Source organism: Astyanax mexicanus, chromosome 19 (assembly GCF_023375975.1).
Source record: "Astyanax mexicanus isolate ESR-SI-001 chromosome 19, AstMex3_surface, whole genome shotgun sequence".
Taxonomy (NCBI): Eukaryota; Metazoa; Chordata; class Actinopteri; order Characiformes; family Acestrorhamphidae; genus Astyanax; species Astyanax mexicanus.
In genome coordinates, this window is record NC_064426.1 from 32,079,301 (window position 1) to 32,100,762 (window position 21,462).

General features: G+C 38.0%; 1 protein-coding gene across 2 annotated transcripts in view; it reads left to right on the forward strand.

Annotated features, from left to right (window-relative positions):
- The first annotated feature begins 465 nt into the window (after positions 1–465).
- The window catches only part of baiap2l1b (BAR/IMD domain containing adaptor protein 2 like 1b), an 82,571-nt gene continuing 61,574 nt past the window's right edge, over positions 466–21,462 (forward strand). For both annotated transcript variants that reach the window (XM_022673275.2, XM_022673284.2), the window contains exons 1-3: positions 466–794; positions 9,790–9,865; positions 11,969–12,055. In XM_022673275.2, the coding sequence (XP_022528996.2) occupies positions 744–794; positions 9,790–9,865; positions 11,969–12,055 (214 nt within the window). In that variant the 5' untranslated portion in view covers positions 466–743. The remainder of the gene's footprint in view (positions 795–9,789; positions 9,866–11,968; positions 12,056–21,462) is intronic.

The following is a 21,462-nucleotide window of genomic DNA, read 5'->3' on the forward strand; positions in this document are numbered from 1 at the left end:
TGTTTATTTATTTATTTATTTTATTACACTAGCCATGCTACAACTTTGTAGGTGCCATCTAGCCTCGATTTCCAACTCAGTTAAGCATGGCTAGTGTGTTTTAAATTTCTTTTGGTTTGTTGTATTTATTTATTTATTTTTATTCTTTTTTTTATATCGACAACTTTATAGATATTGTATTCATTTTATTTTTGTTGTTTGGTGCATTTATTATTATTATTATTATTATTATTATTATTATTATTATTATTATTATTATTATTATTATTATTATTATGAGCTGTACAGGTGGTTATAGTAGTGCAGTACAGGGTCAGTGCTGGTCTCCGCCGGCGGGAGGCGCGCTCTCTTCACATTATCAGCGCGCGGCTACTGTTCGGCTCCAGCCCGGTGTGCGGTCACGTGGTCTACCTTTACCTCCGCTGACTCCGCCCCTCCAGCCCGTCACACACGCAGGAGTTTGACAGCTCAGCTCTGAAAGCGTAGCCCGAAGGCTCGGCCGAGTTCCCCGAGTTCCCCAGCCTGACTGACCTTCAGCTCCGCTCCCGAGCCTTTTCTCCTGTTTCTGCCCTGTTCTTACCGGAGTTTTACCGCTGCGCTGTGGAGGAGCGGCGGGGGATGAGGACTAAGCGCTGAGGGAGAGTTTCTGTGGTGTTTTATCTGTTTTTGGGAGTATTTTATTCATTTTTCTGAGTAGTTCTGTATCTGTAGTTTGGCTGTTGGAGCCCGGGAAGGACCTCAGCATGTCTCGAGACCCTGAAGAAGTCAATAAGCTGACGGAAAGTACATACAAGGTGAGCAGCTGCTGATGTTCAGAGGGTGTTTTGTGTATTTATGGTGTTTTGGGGCATGTTTTGTATTGTTTACGTGTGTTGAACTTTTTTTAAAACTGTTTTTGGCTGTTTTTAGCTGGTGTGTTTCTTTAGCTTACTCACCCTGACTTACCAACTGACTGACTTGACTGAATACTGTGGGGATATCACATTACTTTACTCTATTTCATTAAATCAGTTAAAAATGTGAAACTCATATATTATATATAGATGTATTACACATAGAGTGATCTATTTTAAGCTTTTATTTATTTTATTGTTGATGATTATGGCCCAAAAGTCAGTAACTTTTCTCAGAAATGTAGAATATTATATAAGACCAGTTGGTATTTTTTTGCAGTGTGGGCAGTGTGCCAAGTCCTGCTGGAAAATGAAATCCGTGTTATATATATATATATGACATAAGACAGTGGAACAACACCAGCAGATGACATGGCTCTCCAAATCATCACTGATCATCAGTAAATTTTACATTTCATTTGGAAATCATAAGAGATCAGAGTCTGGAGGAAGAGTGGAGAGACACGCAGGTTAATCTGCTTGAGGTCGAGTGTGAAGTTTCCACAATCAGTGATGGTTTGGAGAGTCATGTCATCTGCTGGTGTTGATCCACTGTGTTCTATCAAGTCCAAAGTCAGTGCAGTGTTTTCCCGGAAAATCTCACAGCCCTTCATGTTTCCCTCTCCTAAAAAAAACGTTTATGTAGATGCAGATTTTATTTTCCAGCAGGACTTGGCACACTGCCCACACTACCAAAAGAACCAATTGGTCTTCTATAATATTTACATTTTCTGAGACACTGATTTTTGGGTGTTCGTTGGGTGTAAACAATAATCATCAACAATAAAAGAAATAAATGCTTACAATAAAACACACTCTGTGTGTAACATCTATATAGTATATGAGTTTACACACACACATGTATATATAGCTACCCTAAATCACCTTGGTCTGTAATTTACCTGTGCTAACAGCTAGCTACAGTTATAAACAAACAGGTTTGAACGGGAAAATGGCTAAATGAAGATAAATAAAAAGCACTGACTACTGGTACTGGGATACTACTAGGTATGGGCGATATGTCCCTAAAATAATATTGGGATATTTCGATCTCAAAGGTATTTTTGAGATAACGAAATTCTTGGCAATATGACAAAAAACAGTAATATTTAGTATTTTATACTATATATACAGTACCAGTCAACAGTTTGGACACATTCTCCTTCCGACTAGAAAGGAACACATAAGAAATCATGTAGTAACTCAAGAGTGTAAAACAAACTACAAAATACTCTGTGGTAACTCTGATGAACTTATTCTGTGCAACAGAGGTAACTCTTGCTCTTCCTTTCCTGATGAGAGCCAGTTTCATCATAATGTTTTTGTTGGTCTTTGCAACTGCACTTGATGATACTTTCAAAGTTCTTAAAAGTTTTTGGATTGACTGAACCTTATTTCTTAAGACATTTTTTTCTTTACTTAGTATTTTCCTGCCATAATATGGATTAGAACATTACTGAAATAGGGCTATTCACTGTATACCAACTCTACCTCTTCACAACTTTACAAGTGATGCTCTCAAACATATCAATAGGCACGAAAGTTCAGCACAGCTGTTAACTGAAAGCCTGAATTCCAGGTGACTCTACCTCATAAAGCTGACTGAGAAAATCCAGCCAAGATGTGCAAATCTTTCATCTAAGCAAGAGGTGCTACTTTGAAGAATCTAAAATATAAAACATATTCTGCTTTGTAACACTTTTTTTTAGTAATTAATTCTATATGTTTTGAAAAAACACTGAATTTAAGGTGTGTCCAGACTCGTACTGTATGTTACAGTGTTTAATAAAGAAGGCTAATGAACTACTACAGAAGACACTCACATATTTAGCATAGCTACAGAGCTTAAAGAGACCAGACGAAAAGGTCAAGGGTGTTATAAATGTCTTGAGAGACATCTTCCAGACTTTTTCAGGCAATAATCTGCCACATTCCACATTCTCCGTCTCATCCTTTAACGCCTATAACCGTGAGCTTAGGGTAATCCACTGGTGCTGGGCTGTCAGTAGGACTGGGAGATATGTCTAGAAAACTCATACCTGGATATTGTTAAGAGAAATGGGGATATAAAGTTCGACATCCTGTGCTTTTAAATAGTAAGTAGCTTACTGTGTATCAAGTAGAAAATACTTAAACGAAAAATAATAAACAAAGGAAATTTGCTTAATTCTCACAGAATTATCCAAACCTACAGCTCTGAAAAAAAGAGACCACTTAAAAATGATGAGTTACTTTGATTTTACCAAATTGAAAACCTCAAGAAGAAGATGGATGACCTCAAGCCACCAAACCAAGCTGAACTGCTTTAATTTTTGCCCCAGGAGTGGCATAAAGTTATCCAAAATCAGTGTGTAAGACTGGTGGAGGAGAACATGCCAAGATGCGTGAAAACTATGAATTAAAAAAACAGGGTAATTCCACCAAATATTGATTTCTGAACTCTTAAAACTTCATAAATATGAACTTGTTTTCTGAAAGCTCTGCATCTTTTTTGTTATTTCAGCCATTTCTCATTTTCTGCAAATAGATGCTCTAAATGACAATTTTCTTATTTGGATTTTGGGATAAATTTTGTAGTTTAGAATGGAATAAAACAACAATGTTCATTTTACTCAAACTTATACCTATAAATAGATAAATAGCAAAATCAGAGAAACTGATTCAGAAACTAAAGTGGTCTCTTGATTTTTTTTCCAGAGCTGTATCTCTGAGACAAACCCAACAGAAAAATCAGCTCCTTTGTTTTTTTTCCACTGCCGCTCTGAGGTTAATGTCAACCTAACCTAGCTGCTTTACAAGTGTTTTCTCAGGGAGAGGTCGTGCTTTTCCTAAGGCCCTGCTCCCACACCCTGCCCACGATAACGTCAGCACCAGTCTGCCTCAGACGGCCATCCCGCTGTCTTAACTGTGTGTTAGAAACAGAGAAGGGCGTGGACGAAGAGGAGTGTACACTATATAAATGAATGAATACAGCATTACTAACTCCGCACATTGATGTGAGTGTACTGCTGAGTCAGTTCTTCCTTCCCTCAAGTCCAGACCTGCCCTCAGCTCCCCAGTCCTTCAGACTTCTGTGCCCAGCGTGTGCAGGAGATGTTCCCAGACTGTGCTCTGTCTGCATTACTGATAAACCTGAGTCGTGATAAGGTTGTAGTGGGCACTCCTTCCTCATGTGGGATGTTCTTCTCATTCCACAAACTCACACTGACCAGGATAAGTGCCCTCAAGAATGTGTTCGGACCTCTTGAGGTTAAAAAAAGTTCTGTAAGAGTATCAGGGTTTCCCCCAGGATTTCCTTGAAGGTGCGGTGGCAGGACCCCCCGGTTGGGAACCGATAATTTATATCACGTTAATGATATCACGATATAACACAATTACACATGTTTCCAGTTATTTTCTTTATTTCCAACTGTCACTGAAAAATGCCCACTTAAAACAAAAAGTTGCAAAAAGTAGGTTTCTTTAAAATAAATCCTTATTGTTCTTTTTTCAGATACGGTAAACGTAAAAGTGTGCAACACAAAATGTTAAATTATACATAACAGAGGAGAAAGGGCACAACAGAATATATATGTATTATTTATTCGCTCTTATCTGTATTAGGTATTTTAAATGTGAGAATGAGTAAATAAAATAAAAAATATTATTGAATTTAATTAAAAATTGTGCTTATTAAAACAGACAAATAATATCTTTAATCTTTAATTTAATTACAATAAAATGTTTACTGGACCGTGAAAACAAATGCATCACAGAGCTGTTCTAGGGTGCCTCTATTCTAGGGCCCTACATCCTTGCTTTATGACAGCTCCAGAAACAGAAACATAGCGTGATTTTCACTCCACCAGGTGAGTGAGCCTGAGTGGACACCTGCGTAAGTTGAAGCTGTTTAATCACTGTTTAATTCATCTCTCTCTCGCGCGCGCATTATGTTTCAGTCTCTCTCTCTCTCGCATTATGTTTCAGTCTCTCTCTCTCGCTATTTACAGGCGCGCTCTCGCTCTCTCTCTCTCTCTCGCGTTATGTTTCAGTCTCTCTCTCTCGCTGTGTCCTATACTCACACTCTCTCTCTCGCGCGCGTTATGTTGGCACTGCATGACTAACTACCGATTTCCACCCCCGAAGGGGCAACGCTGATCAAGCGCGGGAAAAACGCCGGGCTCCGAATTTTCACGAAGGGTGGCGGGGAAGAACGAAGGCGTGGCGGACCGCCGCACTGAAATGAACGTGGCGGAAACCCTGAGTATTTAACGTTTCTTGCGGCAGTGAAAGTACCAGACAAACATTTGGACAAACTTTCTCATACTATGTTTTTCTTTATTTACATTGTAGATGAATATTGAACACATGAAAACTATTTAATAAAGGGTCATATATGAAATTACGTAGTAAACATTTAAAAAAGTAGTAAACAGAGGCCTGATAGTGACATTCAATTTCCAAAATTGTGCAGCCAAAGTAGTGCTGGGTGATATACCAGTTCATCCATATAACGAAGCAGAAATTAAATGCAACTTATTATAACAAGCTAGCACACTGGAATAATTTTAGCTCACATCTGTGGAGCCAAACGCTCATCTCGTGCTGTCCTGTCTCGAGACAAATAAGAACAGCACTTTATCTGAGGAGCTCCTGCTGCTGTTCCTCACTGTTTTTATCCGAATAAAATAGAAAAACAACAGCAAACAGCAATTATTCACTCAGTAAAGAGATGAATGGAATTGCGCAATCAATCCACAGCTCGGAATAAGGGTCCTCTCTTCCCCCAGACGAACCCAGAATTAGTCCTGGGTACAGAATTATTTATCCAGCACAAGTGATAAAACTCCCTAAAACACTGGATACAAGGTGCAAATAAACTTCAGGAGCAGTAACTATAGCCCTTTTAAAAATATTAATACTGTAGCGTGAAGGATCGTTTTAATGCACATTGAATTTAATTTGTTTGGTAACTGGAGAAAGAAGGGAACTGTGGCTGATTGTGTGTTTAATATTGTAATCCCTCAATTCCTTTAATAATAGCATATTGTAAATTAATATTAAACTTGTGTCTTATTTAAGGCAATAGAGCTTTTGAGAAATATCTTTTTTAAAAACTTAAACATTGAGTATTTTAGGTCCATTTAAAATGTTTATGGAACTATTAAAAATATTTAATTTTGAAAAGGAAGCCATGGTAAAATTCACTGGGAATACATCATAGAACGCTAATATAACCACCCACAGTAGAAAGCACAGTGCAGTGGGTGATAATGATTGTGACGGACAGCATCTGGCTTGAACTGTCCATGCATACAGACAAGCGACTCAAGAGAAGAAATCACATCAATATTCAATATAGAACAGTGGTGTGTTGTTTAGCTTTCATGGGGCATGGCAAAAGTCACGGTACATGATAGTAATTCCTGTCCCGTTACTTTAGTCATGTCAGTGTCTTCTGAGTAGATCCAGTATCAGCACAAGAAATTAACTGCTGTGTTGGGCTATGTGCTTTTTTTTTTTTTTTTTAGGAATCTCTTTGGTCTAAAATTAAATTATGATGCTAGAAAGTGAGGATTATTAGCAACAGCAGAGCAGTCCAGCAGATTAAGCTGAATGAATTCAGGTAATTAACTAATGAATGTGAAAGTGAAGCAAGGTAAAATATTACTAAGCACATTTAAATAAGTAATTGGAACTACAAGTGCATCTCAATTTTTTTTTTAATATAATTGAAAAGTCACTTTATTTCAGTAATTCAGTTCAAAATGTGATACTCATATATTATATAGATGTATTATACACAGAGTGGTCTATTTTAAGTGTTTATTTCTTTTATTGTTGATGATTATGGCTTACAGCTAATAAAAAACATAAATCAGTGTCTCAGAAAATTTGAATATTATAGAAGACCAATTGGTACTTTTGGCAGCGTGGGCAGTGTGCCAAGTCCTGCTGGAAAATGAAATCTACATCTCCATAAAAGTTGTCAGCAGAGGGAAGCATGAAGTGCTGTAAGATTTTCATGGGAAAACACTGCACTGACTTTAGACTTGATATAACACAGTGGATCAACACCAGCTGATGTCATGTCTCTCCAAACCATCACTGATCATCAGTAAATTTTACATTTCATTTGTAAATCAAGGGAGCAGAGTCTGGAGGAAGAGTGGAGAGACACACAGTCCAAACTGCTTGAGGTCTAGTGTGAAGTTTCCACAATCAGTGATGGTTTGTTTGGAGAGACATGTCATCTGCTGGTGTTGATCCACTGTGTTCTATCAAGTCTTTAGTGCAGTGTTTTCCCACAAAATCCTCGGCTGCGGATTTCATTTTTCAGCAGGACTTGGCTTACTGCCCACACTGTCTTTTTCTTTCTCTCATCTACTACACTCTACATGACTTGGGAAAGTTTTCTGAATTCCTTTCTCTATGTCTGTCTGTCTGTCTGTCTGTCTGTAGAGCTGAATGTGGTTGAAGATTGGCCAACTGGTTTAGAGTTTCTTTTCTGAACTCAGTGAGAGTTTACTCTGCATTAACCACAGTGATTGACATTTGATTCAGATCACATTCTGGATTAGGAATGATGAGCTGCTCACTGGTGGAATATGTCTATAAATAATTCTCCATAATGCATGTCAGCATGTTGGATGTATGCTAAAATATTAACCATAATTCTGTTAAAGAAATGTTCTTGCTTTGTCATAATGCAATTTATGAATCAATATTCTTGCCTGCTCTATTATTACCTTCATGTTCTATGTATACAATGTACAGTAAATATAATACACTTTCTGAGTGAAGCTATTGAAAAGAAACAAATCATTAAAAACACACACAAAACATAATCATGCACAAATCACATCATAATCTAGTAGATTCCTAAAAAATAAAGATGTCTTAGGCTATGTTCATATTACAAGCCACATTGATCAAATCCAATTTTTGCTCAGATCGGATCGGATCTTGACGGTTTACATTCACAAATGTAAGTGATCTGTATCTGTGTGTAATGTGAATGAAATGCCTCACATGATCACATTGATACCTGTTATGTATAAATTTCGCCTTCTTCACCACCACCAAAAAAACTCGTAGCTTTATAAAGGTAAATTGATGTGTTAACAGCTTATATGTGGAGCATCTTTTGCTGGAGTGGAGAGTAAACAGCAAACAGCTGGTCTGAAGAACATGCTCAGGTCGAGGAGGAGAAAAAAGGCCAGGTGGTTTGCTATTGCTGTTTTTTGCAGCTATAGCTGCACAGCTGCACCAAGATATAGAGTGTGGGTACGAGAGAGAAGCACGTAGCGCTAACGCTAATGCTAATGTTAATACATAAAGCAAAAAGACGCATGAATTCCGATTTGACCGTTCACATTCATGTCGCATGTCCATGGATCGAATACGTATCCGATTTAGGACCACATATAGAAGTGACTCAAATCTGATTTGAAAAAAAGCCATGAAAGACAGATCTGAGCCACACTGAGCAAAAGATCTGATTTGAGTCACTTCAGCCTGGTAATGTGAACATATAGCCTTGGACACTCCAGACTGCAGACTATGGTCTCTCATGGTTTGGGGTTGTGTCAGTACACTTGTATGATGCATCATTAATGCAAAAACATTCATTGAGAGCTTACATCTTAACATGCTGCCTTCAAGACACCACACAACAATGTTATATTTTACATGACTTTAACCCCATAACAGGCCAGGAGTTTTGTCAATTGTCTGCCTGACAGTACACCACTAAATCCTTAGGATTACTATTTAAGAATTTAATTAAAAAGATTTTTAAGTTTGATAAGGAACATTACTGAAAAGCTTAATCATGATTGTAATAGAAAATCTAAAAAAATATTTAAGTAAATCTGCTAATGTCAAAATATAATGAATAAAATCATAAAATTGGCTCTTTCCCTAACTTTATTTTAAAATCAGCATTTTCCTGAATACAAATCAAACAGTTCGTGTCCTCCAAACCTTTAGTTTTGCTTTGTTTGTCTAGTTTTTACATCTATTTTCAAACCTGCAGAATTTGGTTTGATTCCTGTTACTGATCTGGAATTATTAAGTGGAGTAGAGTGTGAACAGGCAGATTCTCAAAGTGTCCTGTAGGAGATTTTAAAGCCCTCAAATTTTTCAGAATGTAAATAAGTTATTTAACTGCAGAAAAAAAAGGTTTTGTATCACCTACACCTACCTGTAGCCCTAATACGGGACAAGGCATTTTAAGGAGTTAAGAAATTAAGGTCTATTAATCCAAAAAAAATCACGGACTTTAAAAGTATCCTCAAGTGCAGTCGCAAGGACCATCAAAAATGTTATGATGAAACTGGCTCTCATCAGGACTGCCCCAGGTAAGGAAGAGCAAGAGTTACCGTGTCTGTTGCACAGGATAAGCTCTTAAGTTCAGAGTTACCAGCTTCAGAAATAATATGAGACACCCAAATGCTTTACAAAGTATTTTGGTTTATTTATTACTTTTAAGTTTTACAATGTAGTAAAAAACATTTCCATACTCTCTCAACCTTTTCTGATTTTGGGTTGTTTGGGAGTAGTTCACTGCATGTAATAACAAGCAGGCATACCAAACCTGCTGGACGCATTATCAGATATCTTATAAATCTGGGTCTGCTCAAACAGGAGGATCCAGGAAACATACAAAACAGGTAGACTTTCATGAGCTCATGATGTGCATTTCGTGCTTCAGCTAGTAGATGAAATCAGATCCTTCCTGCTTTAAATACTTGGCTGGAAATTGGTTACAAGCAAATGAATTGGCCTTACAAATAGCATGCAGTGTCTGCAGACAGCATCGTCTGATTGCCACAGATTATGTCAAGCTTACACCTCACAGATTCATTAGCTGCCTAATATGCTAATCAGTGTTTTCTTGCTGTGTTTTATGCAGAATGTTATGGAACAGTTTAACCCGGGGCTGAGGAATCTCATCAACCTCGGAAAGAGCTATGAGAAAGCTGTTATGGGTGAGCATCAATTTTAAATGGACTAATGGTGATTCTGGGGTTTGAAGGAATTGGGTGTTTGGGGAGTTAAATAAAGATGTACAGAGGGCAGTAAATAAGATATAAAAACTGATTTTAATAAATTTAGTATGCTGTTAGCACAGCAAGGCAATGCTTTTTGTGCATGATGCTGTTTTGCTTCCAACTTATGCTGAGGAGGGGTGTGTATACTTTGCAAACAGCCACACCCCATGGGTTTTTGTGACTTTTTCTATAGTCACATACTAATTGTTGGGAGTTTTTTTTTTACTAAAGCAACATTCAGCCACAACAAATGAAGATAAATGAAAAATGCTTACAGTGGTACCTAAAAAAGAATGTATAGGGTAGTAAAATGCCTGTATGTCTTAATGTCTTTACATTTAATATTCATGAAATCATGAGTTAATTTTGACCACACTATTATTATATACCTAACATTATTAGAGATGGGACTGATACGATACAATATCTGTATCGGGGCCAATATTGACGTAATTAGTGTATCAGATATCAGGCGAGCGCGACCGATCCACTTACCGATCCATATTCCAGTCCGCAGCTTGAGCTGGACAATAAACCCCCATAATGTTAACACAAAACACTACTGTTCCGGATTCCAGTTCCACAGTTTACCCTGAACCCCCAGCAGCTTCAGTCTGGAGAGTTTTCACTTTGGAAACACCGAACAGCAGAACGGCTACATGTAATATTTGTAAAGTCAGTGTCCGAGGTGTGAACAGATTGACACCAGCAGTTGTTGTTGCTGTTAGCCTAGCTAGCACTGAACCGACAGCTGTATTCTGGTGTTGTAAAGGTATTAATTACGGACTGGAGTAACCTATAGTCAAAATTCACATATCCTATAAATCCACAGGATCTACAAACACTAACCAGCACAAACACACCCATCTGCTGTTAAAAACAGTGATTATTGTAGCTCAGAAATACAGTTGGCATCGCCAGTTAGCCGTTAGCCATCTCCAGTAATATCTGCAGTCTGTTAGCCTAGCTAGCACTGAACCCACAGCGGTTTTCTGGTTTTGTAAAGGTATTAATTACGGAGTGGAGTAAACTATAGTTATAATTCACATATCCTATAAATCCACAGGATCTACAAACACTAACCAGCACAAACACACCTATCTGCTGTTAAAAACAGTGATTAATGTAGCTCAGAAATACAGTTGGCATCGCCAGTTAGCCGTTAGCCATCTCCAGTAATATCTGCAGTCTGTTAGCTTAGCTAGCATTGAACCAACAGCTGCATTCTGGTGTTGTAAAGGTATTAACAACAGACTGAAGTAAACTATGGTCATAATCAACATATCCTATAAAACTACAGGATCTACAAACACTAACCAGCACAAACAAACCCATCTGCTGTTAAAAACTGTGATTAATGTAGCTCAGAAATACAGTTAGCATCGCCAGTTAGCCGTTAGCCATCTCCAACAACTCTAACATCTGCAGTCTGTTAGCCTAGCTAGCATTGAACCGATAGCTGCATTCCGGCATTGTGGATGTAATAAGTAACTATCTCAAGTGAACTACAGCCATAATCCACATCGAATATCAAACCACAGATCCTACCCACTCTAACCAGCACTAAGAAATCAATCTGTTATTAAAAAGCAGTGATTAATTCAGCTCGGAAATACAGTTAGCATCACCGGTAAGCCGTTAGCCATTGCAGCTAATCCACTATACGCTATGTGTCAAAATAAAAGTCTCCAGTGCAACAAATTAGTATGAAGCCCTGTATTTAATATTTAACTTTTTTAAATATTTAATAAAAAATATTGTTATTATTGTTATACAAGCTATTATGTTTGTATATAAAGCGTGTCAAATAAATGATTTGGAACACATTTACATTAAATGCACTTGTGTATACTCTTCAAAGGTATAGTAAATAGCCCTTTTATCTGAATTTGTATTTGTATTTGTTATCTGAAGTTTCTATCAGAATTAAATCAGAGCTGAATAAAATTGATCATCCCATCACTAAACATTATTGCCAATATATACTGTATGGTATTAATGCATTTAAAAACAGTTTTCTGTATTTTCTATATCCCATAGCTATGACTCTGGCTGGAAAGATGTACTTTGATGCCGTGTCAAAGATGGGGGAGAATGCTGCTGTATCTCCAGTATCTAGAGAACTGGGTGAGTATCAGACTAGCTTCTTCTAAAAGGGATCTGAATACTCTGGATGTTCTAACTTGAGCTCATTTGAACTTCTAACCATTATTCCAATGCTCTAATGATACTGAGCAGATAGTTTTCGTTCATTTCCATGCATAAGAACATTCAACATGTGCGCCAAACAATAGAATCAGCCAGCTGGTGTCATGGGTTAAGATCAGAGGCAGCAGGCTGCATTTCAAAGCATCACTCTACAGGCTGTGGTTGGCAATGCTTCATTTCCATTGACTCAAGCTTTGAGTTCAGTTCAAATCTCCATAGAGAAAAGGAAAATATATTGTAATATAGTTTGATAATACAATGATGTGCCATTATTAATGGAACAGGATCAGTAGTATTGTGTACCATGACTTTTACCATGTCTTATGGAAGCTTAAAATCACTGCACTTACCTGTGAGAAAATACTCTACATGTGGAGCCAAAAACCACCAGTCACAATCCTTACGAACCACTGCACTGTCCACTGTGGGTGGTAATGCCTTCTATGATGTACTCCCGATATAGTGTGAATTATAACTGGAAAGTGGAATATCTCATCTATCTGGCACCCAAAATATTAGGCCTTGTTCTACACCTTACCATGGGCATGCTGCCCAGTGTTCAACCTCACTCACAAGATAACACCTCACAACCTATACTGTACATGTTAAATGTCTACATAATTTTAAAAAATGGAAGTTCCATCTATCTGGCACCCATTATATCAAGCCTCGCTGGGAATACTGGCCAGTGTTTAACCTCACTCACAAGATAACACCTCCCTCACAAGATAACTTATACAGATGAGAGTGTTCCCAAGCAGTCCCCTAAGGTAACACTTTATGATTAGTTTACAAACTGCTATCCCATGACTTTTTGCATATAAGTACATTTTCTCCCCCCCAAAAAAACAATAATAAGTCACTAAAGTTACATTTTTTTTTTTTGTGAGCTGCTCAGACAAATCATGTTCTTTTCTGTTTGGTTCTTAAACAGAACATTTCGTCTCAGTCTCGGCTAAAGTCTGAACTGGTGGAGACCTTTCTCTTTCCTGACATTTTAAAATGCCACCATTTTCCACCGTTTTTTTTTTTTTTAAAGAGGCTGATGTGGGCATTTAGAGAGGTAATGAGAAATAGAATTTCTGACATATCCAATAATGCGTTTGTTGCCTCTAAAATGAGCAGTAAGAGTTTGCTGAAGTGTGTTGAGATTGTTTGTGGTGCTCAAGATTCCTGTTCAGTTACTGTTCAATAGTAAATCAGAGAATCTAAGATTAGAGAGCTGACTGGACCTACAGTACAGCTAGCATAAAAACAACCCAGTAGTGCAGGTTTCTCACACGTTCCAGAGAATGTTTACTCGGTTGCTGTGCCGCCAATAGTGCACACTAGTGAACAGCTGTGATTGTCAGGCGTTTCTCCCTGGATCTCACATATTAGACCCAGCTGTAATTTCCATGGATGTTTAAATGAATTGTTTTTAGATTTACAAAAAAAAAAAGAAAAAACTGCAGAAAACATGGCATCGGAAGCAGAGCGGAAACCTGACTTTTAACTCAACAATTAACATGATAAAGAATAAAATAACATTGCTGTTCCCTTTAATGAGCTGCTGGTGTACCTTCACAATGTGAACACGCAGGTCAGTATTCTCTGCTGAGACACACAAAGCGTTGTAGTGTTAAGATAAGAACACGCCAAAGTCAGAGTGCACCTGCCTTTAAAAGCTGTGAGCTGATGTATCAGAACCGAGCCGCTGCGCTTTCCTCCAAGCGCGCTGGCTGCATCAGCAGCAGCTCAAAAAGAAGCAGTGGCTGGCTTCACATGTATCGGAGGTAGCACGTCTTCACCCTCCTGGTGTGTTTAGGCATTACTAGTGATAGGGGGAGTCCTAATGAGTGAGTGGGTTGGGTTGCTGGAATTAGTACATACCTTGGGTTGGGTTGCTGGAATTAGTACATACCTTTTGCACTTTTCGAGACCTGCAAGACGCCCTAAATCCAATGCGCAATTGACTGATGTGTTGTAAATCGATAAAATAGAGCACATGAGCTGTTAGCCACATGCCATACTAATGTTACCTAATAAATTTAATGATAAGTAAAAAGAATGCTCTGCTGCACCAAACAGGTACTTTCCAGTGCCAGTCCTAAACCATGTAAAGGAAAGGTTAGTTAGGGTCATTAATTTAATCACTATTTATCACTCCTCTTATATCAGCATTGTGATGTCCGACAGCTTTATTGAATCTTGTATTTTTGTATGTCCAGCCATTGTGCAGCCGTATGCAAAATTCAGAACAACTGTTTGTAAACACATGGTAAAAGTAGCAAATGATCCCATTTGCATTTAGTATTAAAAGTGAGTTACTGGTTCTGTGGAACTACCCTTTTCTCTGTTTTTTTTACTGAACACATTAAACAAACTGGAGTGCATTCAGTATATGAATGCAAATAATCAGTCACCTAATAGTACACTGGTAAGGCGAAAGTTTAAGGGCACAAGTGTGTCTGTAACTTCATGCTGGTTTGATTTAATTGTGATTAGGTGTAAATATTTGGGTGGTGTGTCATTATTCTATATAAATTAAGAGACCACTTTAGTTTCTGAATCAGTTTCTCTGATTTTGCTATTTATAGGTTTATGTTTGAGTAAAATGAACATTGTTTTATTTTATAAACTATAAGCAACATTTCTCCCAAATTCCAAATAAAAATATTGTCATTTAGATCATTTATTTGCAGAAAATGAGAAATAACCAAAAAGATGCAGAGCCTTTAAAACCTCAAATAATGCAAAGAAAGTTTAGAAATCAATATTTGGTGGAATAACCCTGGATTTTAATAACAGTTTTCATCCAACTCCACCTCCACCAGTCCTACACACTGCTTTTGGATAACTTTATGCCTGCACTCCTGGTGCAAAAATTCAAGTAGATCATTTTGGTTTGATGGCTTGTGATCATCCATCTTCCTCTTGATTATATTCCAGAGGTTTTTAATATGGTAAAATCAAAGAAACTCATCATTTTTAGGTGGTCTCTTATATATGCTATGTACAGTATGTGGGAGTGCAAGTGTGTGTGTGTTGGAGTGTGTAGCTCAGTGGTGTGTGTGTGTTGTGATGATTAATGAGCCAGGCTGTAATCAGTGTAGCCAGGTGAGGTGCTGAGGGAACAGGCTGCTGTAGTGATGCTCACTTTTGCGGAGTGCGCGCGCACACACACACACACACACACACACACACACACACACACTCACGCTCCATTCACACTGTTTAGAGCTGAAATATAGCTGCTTATATGGTGCGACTGAGATGCTCATGCATGTTATTGCTGCTGTATTTCAGATAAACTCAGTAAAATAGGCTCATATACTGAAAGTTCTTTAAGCAGCAGTGAGATTGGCCCATTTTGCTCCACATCGTCATGGTTATTTACAGTTAAACTGAAGCATTTTTCAGTTCAACTCAAATGGGAATTCAAATGGTGTCTCAGTCTGAAACAGAGATTTAACTTCTGGGCTTTTGGGCAAAATATGATTTGCCTTGCACCAGGTTTGAAACATCCACCCATGTGTCTGCTCCATTTTGTGGATGCAAAACCAACACCAGAACATTTTTATCCATAGAAAAGCCTTGGTTATAAAGCTACAGTTATGCTGGAACGTTTGTGAAGCCATTGGAAGTTTCTATATTTCTACATAAATATAAAGCAAAGTAGATAACGAATCCAGTTGAACAAATTAGCTAAAGAATATTATACATGGTCATTTATTTATTGAGGAAAATTATCCAATATTACACACTTGTGAGTGGCAAAAGTATGTGAACCTCTAGGATTAGCAGTTAAATTGAAATTAAAGTCAGGGCAGAGCCTTGTTTTACTTTAAAAAAACTGGCATATATCAAAGTCTGCTCTTCACAACATGTATTTATGTATAAGTGTATCATTGAATGAACAAAGAAGATTTTCAAGGACCTCAGAAAAAGAGTTGTTGATTCTCGTCAGGCTGGAAAATGTTACAAAACCATCTCTAAAGAGTTTGAACTCCAACAATCCCTCCCCAGCAGCTGTTGATCAACAAAGATCACTATCATCATATTGGCTAATGTTAATGTTCATGAGTTCACCATCAGGAGAACAGTGAACAACAATGGTGTGTATGGCAGGGTTGGTAGGAAATGTTGTAGAAGGACCTGAAGGGAGCAGTCGATGTGAGGAAACCCATTAATATCGAAAATAGTCAAAGCTGTTTGATATGGAGTTATAGATTAAAAATTCTCCAAGCCAGTGAACAGTACTGATCAGCAGTTACCTGAAACGTTCAGTTGCGGATATCGCTGAAAAGGGGGTTTCACATAATTTTTCCACCCACAAATATATAATATGGGATCATTTTCCTCAATAAATTAATGACCAAGTATAATATTTTTGTCTTATTTGTTTAACTGGGTTCTCTTTATCTACATTTAGGACTTGTGAAAATCTGATGATGTTTTAGGTAATTTTTATGCAGAAATATCAGAATTTCTAAGGGGTTCACAAACTTTTAAGCTCCACTGTACAGTGAAGTGGATGCATCAGGTGCTTGTGAGTCAAGTACCTGGCATGTCTGCTTCACCAGAGCTTTTAGCTCCAAAGAATGGAGGTAAGAGTAGACATATGAAAGTTTGGGTGGATGTTTATCATCTAGTGCAATTCAACCACAGATGCAGTGCCCCTTCTTTAAATATTGGTGGATATTGTGGAAGTTAAATGGTGTCCAACATGGTGTGGTCTTCAGACTGACGCTACATTCTTTCCTGTGCTATGTTCTTCTTGTTCTGCACCTGGGCACCATAACCTTGTCCCCTTTGAGTGGAAACATTTGGAAACGTCCGCTACAACAATGCACACCCTATCAGCCACTGATAACAGCTAAAAAGCTGCCCCCGCATGGGCAGTTTGGCCCAGATAACCCCCGAATAACTGACCTCACGCTGCACGTCACCAAGCTTTCCTCAGTAAGTGGAACATCTTGACTCTTGGCGTTTCTGGCATGGCGAAACTGGAGCTGCTGTGACGTTGCCGAGTTGACATCTGATAGCCTTGAGAGTCTGACACACCTGCACTCCCCCACCTCCTCTTCCTGGGTCATGTGTCTCAGAGACGGAGAGGCTTTTCATTCTTAACCTGCCCCGCCAATACTCCACACATCAGCCCAACAATGCCTTCAAGACAGGCTTCTCCAGCTGTTTTTTCATTAATTTAAAAAAAAGTCTAGTTGTGGTCTCTAGTATGGATGAATGCCATGTGCACTGGTTTAATGCTGCTTGATGCTTAGTTTGGTGGAGGAGTGGGGGTTTAGGGGGTTGGGAACAATGAGATTTCAGCAGTTGATCACGAATGTTCATACATGCACGCTTCTGATTTGCTAACAGCACTGCGACGCATGTAAACTTACTAGTTACTTACACAGGTGGGTAGTAAAGGTCCAGAAAATAAAAACCCACCCTGGGACCAGGCAGTCAATGTGACTATTATATAAAATGTAATTGAATACACAGAGGGCCACCTCCACCTCCACTGCTGGGCAAGACTACACACTGATGGTTGGTCAGGGATGGAGGAAATATGGAAATTATGCAGATAAAGGATGCCAGGAGCCAATAGGAAAGATGTAGGAAGGATGTTGTGTGTAATAGACTAATACATGTTGAATTGTACTAAGAAAAATTACTTCAGAGACAGTATAATTAACACTTTTTTACTTATTTATGAGCAAAAATAACAGAAGATGCAATACACACAAAAAATATACATTGCCAGGCCAAAAAAAGTCTCCACCTGAATTTAACTAAGTAAGTAAATGATGTGGGGTTGATGCTGCAGTTGGTCTGCAGGTTTAGGTTCAGCAACAGTATGTGCTGAAAGAAGGAGGTCAGCTGACTACCTGAATATACTGAATATAGACCAGGTTATTCCATCAATGGACTTTTTTCTTCCCTGATGACTCGAGCATATTCCAAGATGACAATGCCAGAATTCATGGGGCTGGAATTGTGAAAGAGTGATTCAGGAAACATGAGATCATAATTTCCACACATGGATTGTTCACTGCAGAGTCTAGACCTAAACCTCATTGAGAATCTTTGTAATTTAATGAATGGAGAAGACTTTGTGCAGTGGCCAGACTCTTTTTTTTATCAGGCAGTGTAACTTCCCTAGTTTTAAAATAAAATAGTATTTTACTGTTAAAATGACAATACTGTTTGTTACTGTGCAGGTGTACACAGGTATGAAAAATGCAGTTTATCTAGAGATAGGTGAGAGGGTGAGATTCAGGGTAATGCAGAAAGTTTCTGAAGCTTTTTTTAATTTGGTCTTGTAGTGTACTAGAATGTTTGCAGTGCTGTTTTAGTGAACATTTGGTGCTGTTAAAGCCCTGTTCCATTTCTGGACTGAAATCATTAGCAGTGTGCCATATCTCTCTGACACGGTTTGCCGCTGATCAGATGACGCTGAAATCTTTGCTGGAATGTAATCAGAATTCTGCAACTCATTCTCACGGATGTGGTCTCTTACTGCGGAACTGCTTGGCAGAGTTTTGTGGAGTGTGTGTGAGAGAGAGAGAGAGAGAGAGAGAGAGAGAGAGAGAGTACACTATTCATTCCCCCCAAGGCACATCCACTTATCATCGACATCGTAAAGGCTCAGCATATCTAATGTTCGGTAAAATTTCATCAAAAGCCCACATCTTCAGACAGACATACACATCATTTCCAGTAGAAAGAAAAGTGAATGGAAGAAGATTTCTCCAAAGACACAAAATATGTTTTATTAAAAATATTGTTTCTGTTCCAGACTGGAGGCAGTAGACAGACTGAAGACAAACTTAATTTAAAACTGTTTTTTCAAAGCTTATCTTATTTGTTCTTCTTCAAGAAGCAGATCAGAAATCTGTATATTATTCTGTATATTAAACTTCACTCCCCTTGACCCCTTTATTCATGATGCACATATTAAAATCAGACGTGACATGGAAATGCTGTTACATTGCATTCTTTGCGGGAAAACCCCAGACCATTTATTCCAGTGGGAAATGTACTGTACGCATTGCACAAATGATTGAGGAAGGTGTTCTATCTATTCTATTCTATTCTATCTAAAGTCCTGCAGCTTCCCATAAACTCTTCCCTGGGGATTTTACAGAAAGGATTTCTTTGACACCACTGCTTTCACAACTAGTCCAGCTTGAAAGACTGTAGGTAAATGAGGGAAATATGTGTTGGTATAGCAGAAAAAAAGGCTATTTTTTAGTTTCACTTGCACTTTTGCCATAATTGCACACTGGCACAGACACAATTTGCTAATTTTTCTGAAATAATATCGCTATGGTGGACATCAGGACACTTTATATATATTATAACAATTATATTGTTAAGCAAGCAGTATATTTTAATAGACAAGAAACAAGAATTCAAATATTGTAGCCATGTTTTATTTCACTAGGATATGCTTTGCTCCAGACAAAATAAGACAAGACAACCATAAACATCATAATTTTTCTAGACATAGATGGAATTTGGCCTTTAACCCATCTGTGCAGTAAACGCATACTAGTGAGCAGAGGTGGAAAGTAACTAATTACATTTACTCACATTACTGTAATTGAGTAGATTTTATGAGTAATTTCTAATTTTTAAAATAGGTCATTTTACTTTTACTCTAGTTCATTTTGACACAAGTAATTTAGTTTACTACTTTGAAAACTCCCTATTACTGAGTGAAAAAATGAAATGCTAGGAAAAAAAATTCTGAATAAAAAAAATTGTGTTTTGTTCTCCATGGCAGCACAGCTGAATTTTTCCATGCAGTGTTTATTACGCTGTGTGAATCAGCTGTGCTCGGGGGAACCGGTGTTCTGTCGAGTTATGCTACCCATCGATATGTGCTTCTTTACAATACTGCGCATGCGCCGACCAACAGTTTTTTTTGTATGATTTCATGTTTTAATGATAATCCCTTGCTAATTGCACAGGTTACAGTCTAATATACTCACCTCTGAACAGCAAAAGAGCTAGCGCTAAGTGCATAAATGCATAAGTGCATACTCCTGTATAACATTGTACTTCAGCAGAGTGGCTTCACTGTTTCATATAACCTGACTGGTAAAAATTTTTACCTCATTTTTGAGAAAATTCGTGATTTTTTAAACAATAATATTAACTATTTATTCATTTGAAGAGTTTTTGTATTTGCTAATGCACTACTTTAGGGACAGTGCTGGCTCAAAGGTGGTGGGTTCAGTGCCCTGGCTGGGTCTGTAAAGGGCAGTGTAAACGCAGCAGTAGAGGCTTATTGGTTAGACAGGCTCACAGTGTGTTATCCTACTGCTCGGCCACTTCCTGAATAACCCCCCCCCCCACCACCACCACCACCACCAAAACACACCCCACCTCAGCTTGCTTTGAATGACTTCCAGGGACACTTTACATAATCTGCACAGGTCAACTCCAAATCAGGTTTTACCATCTGACTTCAAACCACTGCTTGTGTGCACAAGGAGAGCCAGAGAGGGAAATAATACAAGGACAATATAACATCTATAACATCACAATACTAGTAGAGAAATAAAAAAATAATAATAAAATAAATCTTTCAGCTCTCAGTTTACTAGCTCTTAGGCTAATATCACAACACCTGATGCATCTGCTTCACTGGAATAGTTTCTGGAAAATGGTAGAAGCAGATATATGGACATTTGGCCAGATGTTTTAAAGTGGACCTATTATAACTCCTTTTACACAAGTTAGAGTAGGTCTATGGGCTATAGTACAAAATATGTTTATGAAATACTTTGCGCAAAATTACTCTCACATATAGAGATCTCATCAGCTCTATACTCGCTAGTTTCATTCTCTCAGTCTCTAACATCTCCCTCTAACATCTGCTGACTTGCCACATCCCCTCCTGACATGCCATAGATCCCTCCTTCAAACAAAGTCTTTTCACTGTCCCTGCTGTGTACTATCAGAGGTTCTCAACCAAAATGACCAAAATGGCATTTCTTTAACTTATCTAGTGTGTGGGGCTCTGGTGGGGGTTGGTGGGGGTATTTCCTAATTTTGATATCACAATAAAGTGTGGCCATACAAATGGCTTATAAAAGCATACGATTCCTAACACCTAACTCATCAATTTCAACTGATTTACTGTTTTTCAAGTGGAAAAACAAAAGCATGCAAAAAGTGAAATTTGCATAATGTCACCTTTAAATATAGCAGCTTAAAACTTTAAACTTAAAGCTTCTTTGAAATCAGTAAATATAGCTATGCTCTAAATATTCATATCTAAAGATATGAAACAGCCTGTTGGAATGTTGGTTTAGCACAGTAAGGTACCG